At 36.7% G+C, this 20305-nt stretch overlaps 3 protein-coding genes across 5 annotated transcripts; 2 read left to right on the top strand and 1 right to left on the bottom strand.

The window, feature by feature from the left end:
- Window positions 1-3435: 3435 nt before the first annotated feature.
- Window positions 3436-7535, bottom strand: LOC140004044 (ribokinase). Of its 3 annotated transcripts, none has more exons than XM_072051196.1 (5): window positions 6685-7534; window positions 5585-5770; window positions 5072-5267; window positions 4873-4995; window positions 3436-3706 (listed from the first exon to the last, which is right to left on the bottom strand). In XM_072051196.1, the coding sequence occupies exons 1-4, from the start codon at window positions 7420-7422 to the stop codon at window positions 4904-4906; spliced, it is 1212 nt and encodes a 403-aa protein (XP_071907297.1). In that variant the 5' UTR covers window positions 7423-7534; the 3' UTR covers window positions 3436-3706; window positions 4873-4903. The 3 variants fall into 3 exon arrangements, with proteins under 3 accessions (XP_071907297.1, XP_071907298.1, XP_071907299.1); XM_072051197.1 differs by having other exon boundaries at window positions 4869-4995; window positions 6685-7532; XM_072051198.1 differs by lacking the exon at window positions 5585-5770 and having other exon boundaries at window positions 3481-3706; window positions 6685-7535.
- Window positions 7536-8537: 1002 nt separating this feature from the next.
- On the top strand, window positions 8538-12902 carry LOC113689972 (peptide methionine sulfoxide reductase B1, chloroplastic). Its single transcript, XM_027207795.2, has 5 exons — window positions 8538-8853; window positions 10888-10999; window positions 12066-12131; window positions 12226-12423; window positions 12519-12902. Exons 1-5 carry the CDS (start codon window positions 8646-8648, stop codon window positions 12556-12558), a joined length of 624 nt encoding a protein of 207 aa, XP_027063596.1. The 5' UTR covers window positions 8538-8645; the 3' UTR covers window positions 12559-12902.
- A 793-nt stretch (window positions 12903-13695) lies between these two features.
- LOC113688955 (SH2 domain-containing protein A-like) lies at window positions 13696-20255 on the top strand. Its single transcript, XM_027206784.2, has 12 exons — window positions 13696-14167; window positions 14741-14932; window positions 15017-15226; window positions 15353-15442; window positions 15823-15900; window positions 15984-16148; window positions 16281-16646; window positions 17213-17496; window positions 18221-18383; window positions 18495-18844; window positions 19627-19698; window positions 19794-20255. Exons 1-12 carry the CDS (start codon window positions 13991-13993, stop codon window positions 19810-19812), a joined length of 2166 nt encoding a protein of 721 aa, XP_027062585.1. The 5' UTR covers window positions 13696-13990; the 3' UTR covers window positions 19813-20255.
- The last annotated feature ends 50 nt before the right edge of the window (window positions 20256-20305 follow it).

The following is a 20305-nucleotide window of genomic DNA, read 5'->3' as shown; positions in this document are numbered from 1 at the left end:
ATGATCATGTTTGTCAATTCAACTACAGATTGGACCAAACATGGACATTTCCACCATTGATTGGCTCAAACAGGCAAAGAAATACTCGTAAACTAAAAATCATTGGACCTGTCAATTTCATCCACATAATTGGCTAAGCCTAATGATTGAGAGGCAAAATTCTTTGTTTCTCTTATCGCATCAACTAAGTATACACTCAGCAATCCTAAACTTTTTTACTTATGAAATCTTGTCCTTTTCTTGATACGAGACTAATTACTACTCTCTTTCTGTCTCATTTTGATAATTTTAATTTTTTTTCACACAGTTTAAGAAAAAATAGTTAATTTTATTGAAAAATCAAATTTAGATTGCTATTTCCCTAAAATACCCTTACATTAAATAAAGTTGGTTTTTCATATATCAATATGTTTTGAAAAATCTAAATGCATTAAATGGGGTAAGTTATATTCAATACTAACAATCTATATCAAATAAGGTAGTTTATAGTAATAACAACTTACATTAAATAAGAGTATTTTAGAGAAATTAAAAGACAACTACATTTTTCAATTGGAAAGTAGACTACAATTTGGGACAGACGAAAAAGGAAAACAAAACTATCAAAGTGGGACGGAAGGAATAGTATTTGCACGATTTGTAGTCTATCATTAGGGGTGCAAACGAGCCGAGTCGAGTCGAGTTTTGGCCTTATCGAGTCGAGCCTTAACTTAATTTTATCGAACTCGAACTCGAGCTCGACGAGCTGGTAATTTTCAAGCTCGAGCTCGAAAAAAATAAAAAATAATTATTTTATTTTTAAAAAAATAAATAAAATAATATTTTTTCTTAATAAATAATAAAATATTAAGGATATTTATGTAATTTTACTATTAAAAATAAAAATAAAAAAATAAATATATATATACTCGAGCTCGCGAGCCGGCTCGCGAGCTAACGAGCTTAATGTTTTGAGCTCGAGCTCGAGCTCGACTCTGGCTCGAGCAGCTCGAGCTCGAGTCGAGCTCGAATCGAGCCGCTCGCGAGCGGCTCGATTCGTTTGCACCCCTATCTATCATATCCAATTGGAGTCTAGATCATGAATGCCGTTGGCGTTTGAGTAACCTTGAAAAAGAAAGAAATGGCCAGGGGGATCACCCCAAAGCTTATGTTTTGGGATCGCATGAGTGGTAATCAATAATATTTTTCAAATTGGTATATTCTTTTGGATTGTCCCATTAGACTAGATGCTTTTTCCTCACTTTGATTGGCTTAGTGTTTATCACTGTTTCATAGGCAAATAATTTAAAATTAGTGCATGCTTGCGCTTCCGTTGACTTTTTTTTTTCTTTTGACCTTTGTTTGAGGCAATATTGAGTTACCATTGCAGCCCGCTTAAAGCATATTCTCTAGCCTGTACCCTTGGCACTTTCAATAGAGCTATGGATGATGAAGTTGGTTCAACCAATTAATTTCATCCACTTGCACAAGGGAAGTTCGAGTTCGAACGCTGTCTGTTTATTTACGTACGTTGTATTAAAAAAAGTGTTACAGTGATTATTCTAAATATTATTTCAAATAGATGTCCATCCAAATTTGGTACGGGCTAACTTCCATCTCGTTCTAAAATTTTTATTTATTTAAGGAAAAAAAGAAAGAGAAAAAGAAACTAGCGGAGGCTATGGAAGCCCACCTACCCTGGAGACTGTTGAAATGGACTAAAGAAATAGACCTTACAATTAACAGCAGAGGCAAGAAAGGACTACTAAAGTGCGAAAGGGCGATCGAAAGAAGCATGTGGATCTGTATCCTGCCTTCTTTTTCAATCAAAGTTTCTCAAGAATTGTATTTTACCTTTTCAATTTGGAACCAGTTTTGCAGATTACGTCTATTGGAAGTGAGGATAAAATACTTCCAGACACCACCTTAATCTTAAAAAAGGTAAGGGAAGCAGCTTGGCAATGGAATTCATATCATGTCCAACATCACCAATTTTATGGTTCTGCGCAATGTTAGTCCTTCTTTTATTTATTTATTTATTTATTAAACTCAATATTAATACTGAATCAACATGCATGCTTGACTTCTTCATTTTTTAACAATTTTCTTGGTCTCTATATGGTACGACAACTTAGAGTTTTGAATCAATTTAACGTTAACAACACAAAAGAGGGTTAGTGAATAAGTGCCCAGTGTAACCATTGAATTTGTTTGGATAAGAGTTTATTTGGATGATTTATTTGAGATATTTACTGTAGCATTTTTTGTGATGCGATGTATGTGCGATAAAAAGGTGATTGGGAAGATAAAAAGATGATTGAGATCTGTGAAAACAAATTTTGCAAACCAAATTTGGCTTGTCCAAACAAACTAATTGAGTTTTGGCTCGGTGGCCACCAAAGAGGGTTAATTCCTCTTTGGACGGTAGGTCGAGAGTTTGAACCCTATCTACGATGAAAAAAATCCAAACGAGATATCAGAGCACCCTTTAATTTAGTCAGGTCTGGACTCCAAACGAAGGATTGGTGCTCAGGGTAACAAGATTGGTCCCAATTGGTCTAATTCATATCCTTTAGTTCAAACATATTTTTATTCTCCAGAAACAATTTGGCTCGGCCATGGATGAAATATGAATTTTGAACGATTCGATGTTGGCCTCATTAGGTGTCTTGGTGGGCTATCAACATTTTATAGGCCTCGGACTTTCCCAGTATTTTGACATATAAACCGACAAAATGATTCCAACCACTATGACAGCTACTAGTTCTAGCCCGTAAAAATTTCCTTCATTTTTCTGTGGTCGGCTTGTTTGAGCACCGTCTTTTCTAGTAGCATGAAATGGATGTGGAGTGTGAACTTGGGAATTTTGCTATTCTTCCTCAGGAAACAGAGAAAAAAATATCTGAGAATTTACAGAAAGCAGCACTGCAACAAAAAGTAAACGAGGCAGGAGACATTGTTGAAAATTTTCCAAGAAAAGGTGAAAGCTGCTGACCAAATAATTGCACCATAAGAAACTCATGCAGAAAATTTTACTGTGCATATTTTGACGTATTCACAAAGCACTTGTCCGAAAGAAAGTCGGAATGAACTTTCCGTAAAGTTATGAACAAAGTCTGTTTGAAACTTTCAATAAAATCCATTGAACATGCAATGACCTTCTGAATTACGACTACTTCTGAGATTATCCAAAAAAAAATCTGAAAAAAGTATATAGTCCTTTGCCTTTGTTAACAACTTTTCAGAAAATTTCAGTACGAAGAGTTCTTGCCAAGTCTACAGAGCAAAGCAACATGCTTTTATTCTTTCCAGCACAAACTTCAGTACTAATATGATCTTTTGAGACAAAGTTAAAAAGGTGTTAACACGTTTTATAGCTTTCTTCCATTTCATTCAGATTTGAGAAATGGCAATTATTTACTAGCTAAGTTTAAAAAAGTATCAAAAGCCAAGACATTTGTCAAAATATCCTCACGAAAAACATTAAATATTTCGAGAATGTAAGATGAATTTGTTAGATTTCTGTTTCCATTTAAATAAGCAGTGAAAGCAGACCAGGCAAGTTCAGAGCCAGTTCTTGAATCCCGATTATTCAGAGATACATGTACGGATAGAGTTGAGGATTCCATAAACTCCTTGTCGTCCACGAGGAGGGATGAACTGATGAGATAGAATCCCAGATGTACTTGATGAAATTTTCTAATTATGCAAAATGCTCCAGTGAAATCTGCAAAATGTATTCAGGGGAGAACCACAAATTAGAAAAGCAGGTATCAAAGTTATCATCAGAAGTGAATAACTGTCGAAAGAAAGAAGGCGTAGGCCTTTTACATTGTCATAATCATAAATGTGAACCTTAATTCGCCATAAACAGCTTCCGAAAATGAGACGTGAAGAGTAAACTTCAACTATATATTATTCAACTGGACATGCAAGGAAATACCTCATATAGCAGGTGGAAGCTTCAAGTTTCCATAACATCAAACATAAATGCACAAAAGAACTTTCCAAGCAAGAAAATGAGGGGAAGAAACTAAGTTACAGGAATAAAAAACATGAAAAGTTTATTATGTCCACTTATAACAAAAGCATGCTGGAAAGAAATTGTGAGTTCCTGAAACTTCAATGTGGTGGTTCTTCTTTGATTACATTTCCAGTGTATTGGCTATCACCGTTAAGAATGGATTCTTATTCAGTAAGCCATCTAATTTCCCATTTGCATGCTCTCAAAGATACAATATAGAATGTTGTCCAAACAAGCACGAAACTGGAAAACCATGGACATGCTTTTAATATAACACTTTTACTTCTGTTTCCATCATTTAAACTGCTTTGGAAGATCATATGAATTATGGTATTGCTCTGAAGTAATCTTTTAACAATGCCCCTATTATCCCTAAGCCTAATATGCCAAAATGAGTCGTGTTGAATACGTCACTGAAAAACAGAAAGTAGTTAAGTATTCAGGCCTACAGTACAATATAAGCACTGCCTAGATCCCAGAAATGCTAAAACTTTTTTCTTCGTGTGATAAACAAGAAGTAGACCCGTAAGAATCAGTATAAAAGCACAGAAGCCCGTTTGCCTTGGAAATATGAACTTTGAGTTTCGGATGCTTATCAACTACACTATGCTCCTGTCTTAATGTTTGTCCATTTGTTCCCTACCTCTTCTCCTCTTATCATCTCTTCCACTCTCTTTAAACCAGCTATGTAACAGTTCAGTACTACACTACAATTTTGGAGTTACATTTTTGTCTTGGTAACTTGATTGGGGAAGGGGCATCATTCCTAATAATGGATTTTGGTGTTTGTCCAAAATTAATTCAGGAATCATAACCACCAAAGATATGAAGAAAGATGACAATATGAAATAGGCAAAACATATACCTACTTGTTATAAACAATCAAGATGAGAAACATCCTCAATTTGAGTGAAGCAGGTGCAAAACAGATTTTCTTTCAGGCATACTTGGAATGGCTCCCTTCACTTGAACACAAAGTGAAGCTGCTGCAGCTGCAAGTCATTAGGGTTTTTGTCAGACTACTAGTACTCAACTGATTCTCACATTATAAGGGAATTAGAAAACTACCAGCAAATTTTAAGCACTCTTTCTGGGATTTTCCCTCTGCAAGAGCCACGGCAAATGCAGCTGTAAAGGTATCACCAGCCCCTGTAGTATCAATAACTTTTGGAGCTGATATAATAGGCTGCCTAATTGGTTCTTCTCCTTCAGTGAAAAGAGCTGAGCCTTTAGCCCCAAGTTTCACAAGGACTTGCTTTACACCCTGAAAACATATATGTGGACCTATCATCTACATTAACATCATATTCAGGTTGACTGAATACATAATCATAGTGACACTAATTACAAGTTGACGCTCGCCATTTTACAGTGAAGCACCAGAAGTAGAGAGTAGTGCGAAAGTTGTTGATATTTCTCTCTTTTTACCATTTGTTACAATCCAAATTAGAATAACTTTATCCGGTCAGAATGCCACCTAACATAGTTCAATGCCTCAAAGTAGCATAATAACATCTACAATCCAAATAAAAAAACTTCAGCTTTAATGGACCAGTGTCCATTACGCATCAAACAACTAACCACATTATGGCATTTTCCCACGGCTTGTTTGATTTGTTCAAAATCTTCTGTTGGCATATTTGTCAAGCGGGCAAGTTCAGTTTCATTTGGGCTCAGAATATCAACTACAGCCACTAGCTCAGGAGGGATTGGTGACTCAACTCCTCCAGCATCTAAAATGACTGGAACACCTGCAGTTTGGGCAGCCTGAAGACATGACAATGCTTGTTATAAAATGGTTTCATTGTCTGGATTGAATTGGCATTAATTCAGACTAGGATAAGCCTTTTTGGGTTGGAGTTTAAGAGTTGACAAATATACATGAATACATGTATAGCAACCTTGTAAACAGCATACATCAGCTAGCATACAGAAAGTGCACCATGAGTTCAAAAGCTAATATAGGCAAGTTAAAAGATCTCTATGAGCTGTTTGAAAGACACGCTCTTTTCATCTTTCATAAAATTTTCCTTTCAGAAATTATTCTTAAAAGTGGCAAGTTACTTTCTGTAGGACACCTACTAGGATAGGTAAAGAAATCCCTAAACATTAGCCTAAGACCATATAAAGTCTAACTCCAATGTATCGTTAGCTGCTTCTTACAAGTTTTAAAAGAATTTTGTAATGGGAAAAGTGTTTATGAATCCAAGAAGCAACGATCTTCCGATTACCCTCATGATCCTCGTAAGCACAGGAGTTTGCAAGACAAAAGATTCCCTTTCTTCTACATGAAAACAATATGGTTCCAGAACAATGCATACAATCAACTCATACTTATCTAAATCAGACACCAATGCATTTTACACCAAAAGTTCAACTTTAACTGCAGTAAACCTGTCAAAACGAAATAAGTACTTTGAAACTATCTAACGCCAATCTTAATTACTAACTTCTGGACACCTTCTAACTGGAGGAAGCGTAAACAAGGACAAGGTTAAAGCCACAAACCAAAGCATTGTCAGCGCAGAGTTTCAATTAATAATTCATATCTGATCATTCCAAAAGCATCAAGAATACTTCTTTCTGAGTACGCATACTTCGCAACAGGATCAGCACATAAAGTTCTAGACTTTCTAAAAAATAATTGAATAAATAAATAAAGCAAAAGTCAAGGACCTGACCTTTGCAACTTGAATGTTAACAGAATCAGGAATTTCTCTCTGAAGCAAAAGAATCCCAGCATTCTTCACTACCTCCAAGCTCTTATCAGAGAGAATATTAGGCCAGCAAGACATATTTGCACCACCAACAATGATAATTGAATTCTGCCCATCAGATTGCAGCATTACCACAGCATGACCAGTAGGAGCATCTGAAACTATACTCAAATAGTCAATATGCACTCCACCACCCTCAAGTGCCTCGCTAATCAATTTCCCATGAGCATCTTCACCCACTTGGCCAACAAAATAAGTTGGATATGCCAATTTCCCACCACAAACCGCCTGATTAGCCCCTTTACCGCCAGCTAGAGTTTGGCCAGTCTTGGCTGAAATTGTCTCCCCCTCTCGTGGCATCCTATCAATCTCCACATATATATCTGCATTGGCTGATCCAACCACGACTAAGGGTGGCTTGGTGTCCTTTTCGATTAGTTGGTTCGGGGCTTTTGAAGGGTTTAACGCAAAACAAGTAATTGGCCTCACTTTTCTAGAGGGTGGGAGGTGACTACTAGCTCTGAACCCAATCTGGAATTTTGGGTTAAGATTTCCATAACTTTCTTTGATGGGATTGCTGTGAGCTGTTGGGTTCAAATGATTTGATGGCGAAAGCGTTGCTGCCATGCCGCCTCTAATCTTTCCGTCTTCCCCTAATCCCTCCTGCTGAAAGCTATGCTTCTCTTGACTGTGATGACTCATTATTGTCTTCGGTTTTGTACTTTTGTACGAGGCGACGTAGACTGGAAAATAATTATTTTTTTAATCAAGATGGATAGCCTATGAGTTGACGCTATCTCTGGTGCGTGAATGACAACGCTTCTACTTCTAGTTGATTTTAATCCTCTATCAACAAGCCAAACGCGGTTAATCCAATCTTTAAAAGTCAAAACTCAAATAGATGTAGTTTAATCTGTTTTGGACAAGGAAAATGCTTAAATTACCTCTCTTAAACTTTGATTTTCTATACTCTATTAATTAATGATTTTATAGCAATGGATATAGATGAATGATAAATGTAAAATAAAAATTTTGAAAAGTAAATTCTTTGAATTTAGGATTAACTCGAAACCAATATAGCGGTCAAAAGACATCTTTAAAGATATATGGTTTTAAGATCATGGTTCAAAATCTCGATCGAGATCGAGATGACGTCGAAATGGATCTATCCGTTTCGATACTAGAACAAGATATCTCTGAAATGCATCAATCGTCGAGAAATCGATCGAGTTATCGAGAACGCAAGCAAAAAGATTTTGATACGGATAGTTTCGGCCAAATCGGTCTGAATTATTTCGAGTCAAATCATAAATTTGCATTTTACGGATTTTTTTTTGTTATTTTTATTTATTATTTTTGTTTAACATATTTTTGAATATTATTCATAATTTTTAGAATATTAAATATTTCAAAATTTACATTTCGTCGTCGAAATCTTGATCGATATGTTGAAATCGCTGTGGAGCAGCACGAACCGCGCGACTGTGATTTTGAACCATGCTTAAGATGGACTATATTCGAACAAATCTTACTCCAATGAGCTCGAACAGCATTCCTAGTAGGCAAATAGTTGGTTTCAAGATTCTGGGAGCTGGTTCATGCCTCCATCTCGTAGCCCAAACACCCGAGCTACCAAACAGGGGAACAAAAAAAAAAAAGAAAAAAGAAAACCTCAATTTTGTTGTTAGTGGATGGTGGTATGCCACGTAAAAGATGAAAATTCAGGTACTCATTAGACCATGATTATAAGCTGAACGTCATATCCTAGTCCTCAAAGTTGTATAATCTAGAAGACGTAAGAAGAATTTTGTGTAAAGTTGCAATATTTTGTGGTGCATATTGAGGGAATGCAGCTGTAAACATACACCCAGTAACGCTAAAGCTCCTCTTGTTTAACATTAGTAGTATTTTCCTGGGAAAAAAATATGACCTTGTCAGCAATGGCTTCTCATAGCATAACAAGCAGCTTGACCTGGTTAATTAACTTTTCAACAAAATCCCATTTCACTATTGATCATAGAACCCAGTTTTGCACAGCTGTTGGGACTCTAAAGAGACCAAGAAACAGGAATTCCTTCAAAATTCGAGCTATGGGCTCCTCACCTTCTTCCCCTAAACCAGACAGCGCTCAAGGTATCTATTTTCTTTTTCTATCTCTCTCACTTCCAGGCGGGCAAGTATAGCGTTTAAATTTCAATCTTTAAATTTGTGTTTTTTGATTTTGTGGAACCCTTTACGCAAATATGGCAGCTAACATTGAGTTGGACTGCAATATGTGTGCAGCTTAAATTAATTGACAAACGGGCTCAGGCCAATTCGTGGTTTGATCATTAAGGGTTAATATCAGAAACCTCCCTTGAGGTTTCTTCTAATCACATCTAGCACCCTCCATGTTTTTGAAATCACACTTAGCACCCCTGAAATGACAACTTTGGTATCTTGTCAGCCCCTCTATTTGAAAATGGTAGTAAAAAATGAATTGTAGGAGAGAGACTTTATTTTTGTTCCACTTTTACCCAAAGCCCAAAATGATTAGTGAATTTTAGAAGATAAAAATAGAAATAAATAGGCATATGATATTAATTTAGAAGCTGATGGTGTAAAAGTGTAATAAAAAGAACGTTATAACTAATTATCAGATATTTTGGCGATATAGAGATGCATAACTAATTATAGACCTGGGGCGGGAACGGTTGCACTCTGGAAGCTTGTGTGCATTTTGCATACGGTGTAACATCATTTGTACACGTTGTAACACTAGAACAACAGCGAGTAATTATACTACCTTTAACAGCAGTAACCGTCTCACACGGTGTAACATCATTTGTACACGTTGTAACACTAGAACAACAGCGAGTAATTATACTACCTTTAACATCAGTAACCGTCCCACACGGTGTAACATCATTTGTACACGTTGTAACACTAGAACAACAGCGAGTAATTATACTACCTTTAACAGCAGTAACCGTCCCTGCCCCTTCTCCACTAATTACATAGTTCATGATACTACATTGGATCAGTCTAGTAACATGATACGTAAGCCTTATATTGCAATCCAATTCTGAACAAAAACACCATCTACAACTAGTTGTTTAAATGGTGAGGATTGCAATGCACAAAACTATACACAAGTAGCTCTAAGATTAGTCAAACAGCACCATAAGTGGCAGAAAATATAAATCAGATGCACATTGCACCACTTATCAAAAAATTGTCCACAAAAGCTAACATTGCTTCAGTATTGCTGGGAGCTAAGAAGACTAGTACCTAAACTACTTCAGATACCAAAAGCAAGGATTGCGGGGAACCTTTAGCACTCTCAAAACATCATAGAGAAACTGCTGGTAATAGTGTTAGAGGCCACTATTGCAGCAGTATTAATGCTAACAGAAGTTTCGGCTTGAGATCCACCATTTAGAGTAGCTTGAGCATTTGGTACAAAAGGAATTATACCTTGCTTGTTTACAGCAGCATTGGTTTTCCAGCATTTCCCCGCGTAAAAAATTGCCTGGTGTTGGTGGTTTTTGAGTAATTTCTCACCTTTTGATTAGGACAACCTGTCACATCCTACTGCCAGGGGTGCTAAGTGTGATTTCAAAAACATGGGGGGTACTAGATGTGATTAGAAGAAACCTCAGGGGAGGTTTCTGATATTAACCCGATCATTAAGCTAGAAATTTGACGGTGGTTGTGAATGTTTTCAATGTGTGTACAAAAGACTCAATTTTAGCTGAAATTTGAACTTAATTTGTGCACAACTGACATGCTCTGCCTTGTTGCTAAGCTATCTGCTCTGCACCTACTGTTCTTGTTTTTAAATGCGGGAAATCTTTAACTTTTTATGTAGGATTTTTTGAAATTGATGTCAGAGCATATTTATTATGAGGAGTTCATTCTGCCCGAAAAAAAAAAAAAACTTTGAATTCTTGTTCATCAATATTTTGGCTGTTGGGGATCCCTTGTCCAGCTCCTTCCACTTTTATGCTACAGCATTTAATGAACTTTTTGGTGCATCTTATTGACTTGCAAATTGTAATTTGTTTCGTGTTTGTATTGTATCTGGGTGGCAGGTATCTCCTGAGGAGTTAAGTTTTATCTATCATTTATGTGTTCTTCAAAGATTTTTCATCTTAAATCAATTTTTGAATCCACTATGCTATGCAGCAACTAGTAATGTAGATTACAGTTCTTTAAGTGAAGAAGAATGGAAGAAGCAGCTCACAGAGGAGCAATTCCATATAACCAGGCAAAAGGGTACTGAAAGGGCTTTCACTGGGTATGATTTCATCGATCTGGCATGCTATAACTTGCACTCGTTGTCCTTGGATTGTCTATTCAATATTTGCATGATTTTATAATGTTTGTTGTTAGAAAGGAAATCTGAAAGAGGTTTTCAGTAGTTGTAAACTGGAAATAATGGTATTGTTAAGCACGTAATATCTGCTACACATCCAGATGATTCGGTTTAGTTTAAGGAGGATTTGGGTTATATCCGCAAATAGTATTGAAGAAGAGGAGGCAACATTGCTGTTACCTATATCTTGGTTTATTCCAGTCCTGTATCATGAATCAATTAGCTTCTTCATTAATCAAAAACCTGAGTGACTAAGGCTATGTGCTTTCCTGTTGTTTGACACCCTAAATTCCTAGTCTCTTAGCTAAGAGCTTTTCAAGACACTCAGTGGTACGGTGGAATTCATTTGATCTAAAGATATTAAAGCAAAAGTCCTCTAGGTGAGAAGTATGACCAGAGGATTAAGGGCAAGGTAATTGTTATTGCACTGGTGATTATGAAACTCGGTTATGGCACCAAGTCATTAAGACTAATCAGAATTTCAAACTATTATATATCATCTAAAATATTGTTTGATATACATTTTCTTCAGGAAAATCTAGAACTTGATCTAGCTCCCTGGATTCAAGTTCATGTCAGAAAGCAGCTTTTGTTGATATTCACTGCCGCAAGTTTTGCAAGCACCTTTTATGTGCAGAATGACTGACTGACTTTTCTCTAGACTACGGGTATATGGAGATAAAATTGATCTATAGACACGCCAGACTTGTTTTGCTCCTCCTGGCTAAGCAAATTCTATAGCTTAGTCGGGTCACCAGACCTGTCATTTACAAGCTCAGTTCCTGCTTCTTCCAGTTTAAAGCACTTCTCAGGCCATTTCACCCAAAAAAGTTCAGCAAATGTTAATAGTGACAATGAGAAAGCATAATACATGTCATCGAGTGACCATGTCTATTCTTGGTGGTCAGCTGATTATCGAATGGTATTTTTCTAGATGTGATAGGTCTTAGTGCTAATAATTTCTCTTTGTTGCATGTATTTTGACCAGGGAATACTGGAATACCAAAACCCCTGGAACTTACCACTGCATCTGTTGTGAGACTCCTCTTTTTGAGTATGTATTCTACTTCAAACCAATTTTTTTCCTTCCAGTGATTTTGGAACTCCGAGTATGTGCATAAACCGATATGCTAGCGTCGCCTTTCCAGATCATCTACCAAATTTGACAGTGGAACTGGATGGCCATCTTATTATAAGCCGATTGGAAACAATGTAAAGTCAAAGTTGGACTTGTCCATCATTTTCATGCCCCGACAGGAAGTTTTGTGTGCAGTTTGTGGTGCTCATCTTGGTCATGTGTTTGATGATGGCCCTCCACCTACAGGAAATCGGTATTGCATCAACAGGTACTAGTTTACTTAGGCTCGTATTTTCTTACTGTAACTTTGAGTCATGTTCGTGTACTTATCCCTCCAATCCAAAACATATGTTTGACATGCAGTGCTTCTCTGAAGCTGAAACCAAGTAAAGGTCCACGTTAGATGAGAGCAGATTAGAGGCACTGAAGTTTGGACTATGACAGATTACTACATATTCTGGAGCATCCATTTCTAGAATCCTGCTTAGATAGTAGCAACAGCCTAGAAAACAATGTCATGGGTGTACATCTAATATAGTTCAATTAAATCTCTGGAACTTCATCTATCCTGCCGGGTACAAGTTCTTCTTCATTGTTGTAATCTGTGGAGATGGAGTTGATACTTCATGGGATGAAGGGATGGATGCTTTCTCTATTCTTGAAAAGAATAGATTTCAAACATCAGATGATGTTGCCCTTTTCCGCCTGTTTTTATTATCTAAAATGCATTAATCGGACTTGAATAAATGTGAGTGTCAATGCTCAACTCTTTGAACTGCCTAATTAGTCATTTTTTCTTCCTCCTTCATCAGCAAATGTAGGTTTAAACTCAGGAACAAAATTAACTTATAATTCTGGATTTACTTTCAATCTGGACAGATAATTCTTACTTTTGAAATTCTCAAACTACTACTATCGTACCTTATTCGCAAATGAACCGGGATAAATTTTTTTTTTTTTTTTTTGCCGATTTAATTTAGATCATGCTGAGTACAGATAATTACATTGCCCTGATGAAATCATTGCATTTGCTTCTTGAATGTAAAGATCAATATTGTGGCTGAAAACGACTGAAAAATCTTAAAAGTTAAGCATAAATTACACTAACTAGATTAACGCTCAAGTTCTGGGAATCTTATTTTTTTTTCCTTTTAAAGGGAGCCTCATCTTTTCTTTTTTTTTTTTGTCGATACAATAGATTATCCTATACTATGGAAGAGAGGGAGGACTTGAAGAGATTTCAGGATAATCCGAAAGGAATTAAACTACCATCGGATCAAACAGATGCATTAAGCACCTGTTGTGTTTTCGAGACAATTTGGTTGCCTCCAATCCCACCAAATTTTAATGCATGAATGATGACCACCCGTCTTTAAAAAAGCCTTATTGTTAATGAAATAAAACAATTTCCACATCCAATGATGTGGGGTAAACCTGATAGCCTCTAATAAAATGACAAATCTAACCTTATCAATTACTTTGTCGACTTATTTCTCCCTAGACATTCTTATAGGCTGAAACAGCAAGTCGTAACCACCTTGCACAACACCTGATCACGCCCCAATTTTTGGAATGGGGGGAAACTGGAGAGACTGGGAACTGAACTGCCGAAGACTCCAACCAACCGTCAATTAACAGCCGTCACGGCTCATCACTCGCACAACCGAAAAGAAGAAAGCAGAAATCTTGTTGAAAAAAGAGAAGCAAAAATTTGATCTTGGTCTTACTTTTTGTCTATTACCAGACCCAACTAGCAGCAAGACAGATTATTAGTCTTGAAAACTACCCAAAAAGATAGAATAATCTTTCTGGGTTGTAGTTTTTTTTATCAAGAAATGGTGAAAATCCTGGATGGTGCTAATGTGCTGGAAGAAATGAATTATGGGTTGCTGAAAGATCTTAGAGTAGAATTGAAAGATTCTGATACAGAAGAAAATGGGGCTTTCTGTTTTTCTTTCTGGCTTTACCTCGCTAACTATGGTTCTCCCCTGCCCTGCGGAATTCTTCACCAGGTACTGTAACTTCCCATTTTTACATATTCACAGCTGTATTAAGTATTAGTTTTTGCCTTTTTTTCTTTTTTGGTCTGGTTATGCATACCGATGATGTTACATGGTCTCCATTGATGGCTTTTGTTGTTGAATTGCTGTTATGTGGTAAATTTTGAATCTTTGAGGTGTTTTGCTCTGTGCTTTATTTCGAATAGTGATTCGTGAAGTGTGTATTCGGTGTTTATGCGAGTTTTGTCTAATTTAGAATATATTCCGAAGATCCTACTTCTATCGGCTTAAATTGGCTTAAATTAGTTCATGTCTTAGGTTATATCCATGTGCTGCAGCAAGTTTATTTATTTAACATGTTATAGTGTTTCAGATCACATTTTAGTCACATTGTAGATTTTGATTCGGCAATGATGAAAATCCATGGGCTAGCACTTTCATCTCTTTGTAGTTTACACGATTCTTCCATGTACATAATCAGGAAATATAGAATTTGAAGGTTTTTTGGTATCATTTCATCTTAGCTGTATGACCAATGTTTGTGTCTCTAACTCTTCAATTCACATTGTTTTCCGTTAAATGCAGGAGCACATAGATATAAATTCTAGTGTACCTTTTCTTCTGTTGAATGAGAAGAAGAAAATGATGCTACTTCCTGTCATTTTTCTACATAAAGAGGCTTCCATGCTTGTTGGTTTGAATCCTTTGACAGAAGTCCCTTCCATTGTTACCCAATTTGATATTCCTTTGAAGAAATGGGTTCATGTTGGATGTGAGGTATGTAATATGTCAGTATTTGTTGCATTTACATTGTATTCAACTGTTGATCTAATTCTTTGTTACCTCTTATATGATATTCAGGCCTCACAAAATAGTTTACGACTTCGTGTTAATGGGGAGATTGTAGGAGAGAAACATTTGACGCCTGTTCTAAACGATGAATTGCATGCAGACGGCATGAAAAGAAGAGCTTTGCCTTGCATCATTGGAGAGTACCAAGGATTTCAGGGTTATGTTCATTTTGCAAAATTATCACCTTCAGGACTACCTTTAAAAACTCACTGCATTGAGGTCCAAATAACTTATTCAATTAAATCAAAGTTTTGTCCATGATCTCCAGATTATTGTGCTTGTATAGACATTTTCATTCCAACCATTTATGTGTTTTGTTTTTGGGAACCGTTTTCCAAATGGCAGGATCCTCCTCTACAATTATCAATTGATAGTTCAAGTGCTTCTGACATTGAAGAAGACGGTGATGGCGTCTGGAGCATTGTTGGTGGCAAGGTTGGATGTATCTACTTTTTCTACTTTGTCCTTACTGTTCCCTTATACTTGTTGTGGATATGGTTTAGTTCATTGTTATCTTGCACGATTTCATCTGTGCCTTCCCGGACTGGCAATAGCATGACCTAGACACAGCATTTCCATGTCTTTTGTTTCTTGTCTTAATTGTCTGAAGACCTAAATGCCACAATTGTCTTGATAATACTGGTAGCTCTTTGATTTTTCATATCTGTTTACATTTTCTACTTTACTTAGATCCACCTCTTGTTTTATGAACATTTTATTACTATGAGAGCGAGCTAGTGTGAAATCTTTCAACAGTATTCTACTTGTGTCCTGATGAGTTTGCTATTCTACTTTTGTATCATGTGCAAATGCAGGCATCCTGTCGAAGGAATTTCTCCTTGGATGTAACTTTGTTAGATGCCTTTGACCAGCCTTTGAACAAAGAAATGGAGGTTTTCATCTCTATGGCCTTTTGTTCTTGATATGTTTAAAGCTGTGTGCTCTTTCTGATGCTCTTGCTTTTGTTGTCTTCAAGGTTGTTGCTTCACTTTTGTATGCCGACAACAATGAACCTGTTCCAGAGACCAATGATGGAGAAGCTCCCCTTCTTACGAGCTATGATGGAATTGAATATGCTTCTTCTGATAGACCTAGCAAACTAATCAGTGGGCGTGCTTCTTTTAAACTTAAGATGTCTCAGGTTTGTGTGATATATTGTTTCTGAGGTTAGATATCTTTTTGCAGATATTTTTAACGGTGTCAAAACACTGGATGCACCTTTTTTCCCTTCTGGGACTCTAATCAATGACTTGGTGACATGCTTCCTTCTCAGCTATCATCCAAGTGTGATAATAGGCTTTTCCGCATCAGGTTTGAAATTCCGAAAATTCGATATCCTTTCCTTGAGGCATTCTCTCCTCCAATTCGGTGTATTTCACGGAGTCGAAATGCCCGAGCATCTTCTATTACCCTAAAGAAGTTACCTTCTGGAGTACATCTTCTCAATGGATCTCAATCTCCTGGGCTGGATGATAGATCCTCAGAGCTTTTGAACAGTGTTGTACGTGAAGCAAAACCAAGTCCATCGTCAAAGCGGGTGAAATTGGGACAGGAGAAACCATTTGAAATCTTTGCTGATTCTTTCACATCCAAGAGAGCTGACAAAGAATGTAAATCTTATGCCTTTACCACCACTGAGGTAGCTTCGAAGCCTTTAAAATTTCCTGGTTTATTTTTGTTTAGTAAGCACCAGTTAACCATAATGGAACTAAGACCTTTAGTTGCAGGTAGGCAATGTGTGAATATAGGTAAGCTGAAAATGTAGATGATGCGTGGACATAACAAGTTTTGAAATAAGAGAGGTGAAAGTAATAAGACACTGCTGGAATTTGAGTCTTTATGTAATTTTGTGAGCTAATCAGTGTATTTTGAGTTTCAGTAGCAACTTCTTTTATCTTGATATAAAGGCAAAATAACTTCTTAGGAGTCTACTAGCAAATAAGTTATTGGAGCTTCTTAATTTAATTTGCCGGCTAGTATTTATTTGTTTTTGTTAAGTTTGATGTGATAGACTGCAAATTTGGAACAATAAGTGTAAGACAACTTTCAGATTAGTATAGTTTTGAAAGCCTGCATCCTATTTGAGCTTTGCCTTCCTATTGTTGACACATTGCAGATGGTAGTTTTAATTTCAGATGGATATTACTTTTATGGTTATGGTCATTGTGTTATGACATTCTAGTTTTGATATTTGGTATGAACTAGGGCAATCATACATATGGCTCTAATTTGGTGAGGAAACCAGAGAACCATGATGGATCGGACAACTTCTCATCTGATTCAGAGACTAGTGAAACAACAAAATCAGATTTGATGAGCATACCAAGTAGTACAAATCAACTTTCGGATATGGTGGTTTTCAAATACTGTCTCGGAGGCCTATCTGAGAGGGCTGTTCTGCTGAAGGAAATTGCTTTATCTGCAAGAGAAGAAGAGCTAGTGAAGTTTGCAGATCAGGTTTCTCTATTTTCAGGTTGTTCCCACCACAGGTAATAGATCTTGTTACTTTGACTAATGCTAATCTATAGCATCAATACTCATGCACACTAGAATGTGTCTATATGTTAATGCTAGGAAAATGACAATGCCAGAACTTAGGAATTCAAGGCTCCACTTTTTCTCCTTTTTTTCTGGGTGTTATATTTAACCATGATCTAGTGTTTTCCTCCTTCACTCTCCAGTGTACGTGGATTGACTGTACTTGAAATCCTTTTCTAACCTTGATGGGGAAGCACACAACTCACTAAATGAATGAAAAGTGCCAAATCGTCATTTGAAAGAAACCACAATCACAAACCATATGCACTAGAACCACTATCATGAAGAGATTGCCTTATCAAGTTATATGAGGAAAATGGATCCGCTTATGTCTATTTGCTTGTGGTTATAGAAGAAGTTGGAGTTTGTGGGTTATGAAATGTTTTTCTTGATTGATTTACTTAACTTCTGATTATATTGATTGCTCCTACTTTAACTTCTGGGGTGCCACAAACGAACCAGAAATGTGAGTTGTCATGCCATGAAAGTAGCTACTGTACTTCTTCTACTAACAAGGTCAAATTTAATTTGAGTCACTAGGAATCTGTTGGGAACTTTTTGAATTGATTGTTCTGCTTCTAGTTTTGGGTTTCAGCAACTTTGTCTAGGACTAAGCATCATAGATATTAATTTTTTTGCCTCTAGTTTACATTGAACACTTTATGTTTTTCCCAGACATCAGATAATGATTGCAAAAAGATTGATAGAGGAAGGAATTGAAGCATGGAATTTAATATCTCAGAAAAATGACCATGTTCTTTGGGAGAATTTGCTTTCTGGGGTTAAAGAGCATTTTGTGAAGATAGTGCCCTGTGGTACCAGATCTTTAACACACCAGGTCTCTCTCTCTCTCTCTCTCTCTCTCTCTCTCTCTCTCACACACACACACAAACATATTGGAGAATTTCTAAATATTACTCCTGAAAATTTTGACCTTTTTGTGTCCCAGGATGTGGAACTTCTTAGGGGAATTTCTGGTTGTCAGGAGTTAGTGTCACAGGATCATTTTGAGAAAATGTGGTTTTGGCTGTACCCCGTAGCTTTATCATTGTCTCAAGTCTGGATAAATGCACTATGGAGTTCTGTGTCACCCAAATGGATAGAAGGGTTCATTACAAAGGAAGAAGCAGAGTCCTCTCTTCAAGGTCCAGGAGGCTTTCAAGAGCCAGGGACTTTTGTACTGCGTTTTCCTACATCAAGGAGTTGGCCTCACCCAGATGCTGGCAATCTGGTTATAACTTACATTGGTAGTGACTATGCTATTCATCACAGGCTGCTGTCTCTTGATCTCATGTATAGGTATGCTCTGTATTGGCCATCATTTTGTTCCTTGTAAACAGATAGTTTATCATATAGTCCACCAGTACATAAGTTTATGTAGAATGGAATTTTTCCTGGATATTAGTCCACCTCATCTTCAAAGTATAAAAGAAAGGACGTGTTTGGCTGGGGAAAGGTGGGTGGGTGTGCAGAGCTCTACGTTGCATGGTTTCATCTTCAATTTGGACCTTTATAAACAAGGTTGAATTGAGAAAGTGAGTCATTGTGTTTTTGTAACTCAGACAATGATAATTTCATGTTAATTTCCTTTTTCTTGAAAATATTTGTATATCTACGAGTCTGGAGAAAAGTTTTCATGTGGACACAAAAGCTTGTGATGATGGTTAGACTCTTCTTGGGGTTGACCTTTAAAGTTGCTGGACGAGTTCCTTTACCAAATGAACACTGTGTGGCTATGTTGAAATTGCTGGTTGTATGGGTCTAACACGAGCCTTAACAAATAGATATAAGGGAACATCATTTGCTGTTTAGACTAGAAGTTGATGCATATGTTCATGATGTTTGATGAGGAACAATTCAGTTAAATACTGAAGTGTCAGGTTTTGGTCATTGGTTATATACTTTTTACTCTTTGATCTGTTTATTTAACTTGTGGATGCAATACAATGATGCACATAAAAGTGAAATGGTTGTAAAGCCTGATTCTTCTGTATTATTTGCTTGTGTAATCCTTGGCGGAAAAAAGCTTTAATTTCTGCTACGAGATTGTCTGAATGAATCATTTCCTTTCTGTGTTTTAGTTCCAGGGACAGGACAGTAAGACCTCTACAGGATATGCTGCTTGAAGAACCGGAGCTCTCTCGATTGGGAAGGCATGACATCTTTTACTAAACGTTAATCACAATTGATTTGAAATTGCTACTTTTGCTGTTTACTCTTTATGATGGTAGAAATCTTTAAACTGCAGGATTCAAAGAATTCACTAGGCCAGTCATCAGTTGAAATGTAACCTTATGTTTATCAAACTTTCGACCAAACTTTTTAAGAGCAAAACTAGTCAAAAAAGTTGCAGCCATCTACTGTGGAATATGACTAGCATTGAGCATTTTCTTCCTTCCAGCTGATTATAGAAGGTGATGCTGAAAATGCGCTGCAGAAGTTTGGAAGGATAGTGGTCTTGTATATATGTGTGTTTGTGCGAGTATGCAGTGATTGTAAATCCTGAGGGCGTTTTTCCCGAAATTGTTTACAACAGTTTTTAGAATGCCGATGAAAAGTATCAGTCTTGGTTTTCTTTTAGCTGATTAAAATGAGTGTAGTATTGTCATTAAGGAGCGGATGAAATTAAATTTTGTAACAGGCTGAGATATGGCTTTGAACGGAGCATTGGTACATTGCCAAATGATGCAATATAAATTTTTTTTGTTCACTTGGGATTGACTATAATGTTGCTTGTGAAAAAGTAAAGCTTCGCAGGGG

The sequence above is a fragment of the Coffea arabica genome, chromosome 5c (genome assembly GCF_036785885.1).
Source record: "Coffea arabica cultivar ET-39 chromosome 5c, Coffea Arabica ET-39 HiFi, whole genome shotgun sequence".
NCBI lineage: Eukaryota > Viridiplantae > Streptophyta > Magnoliopsida > Gentianales > Rubiaceae > Coffea > Coffea arabica.
The sequence above is the reverse complement of the archived record's forward strand: the minus strand, read 5'-3'. Positions and strand labels throughout refer to the sequence as shown.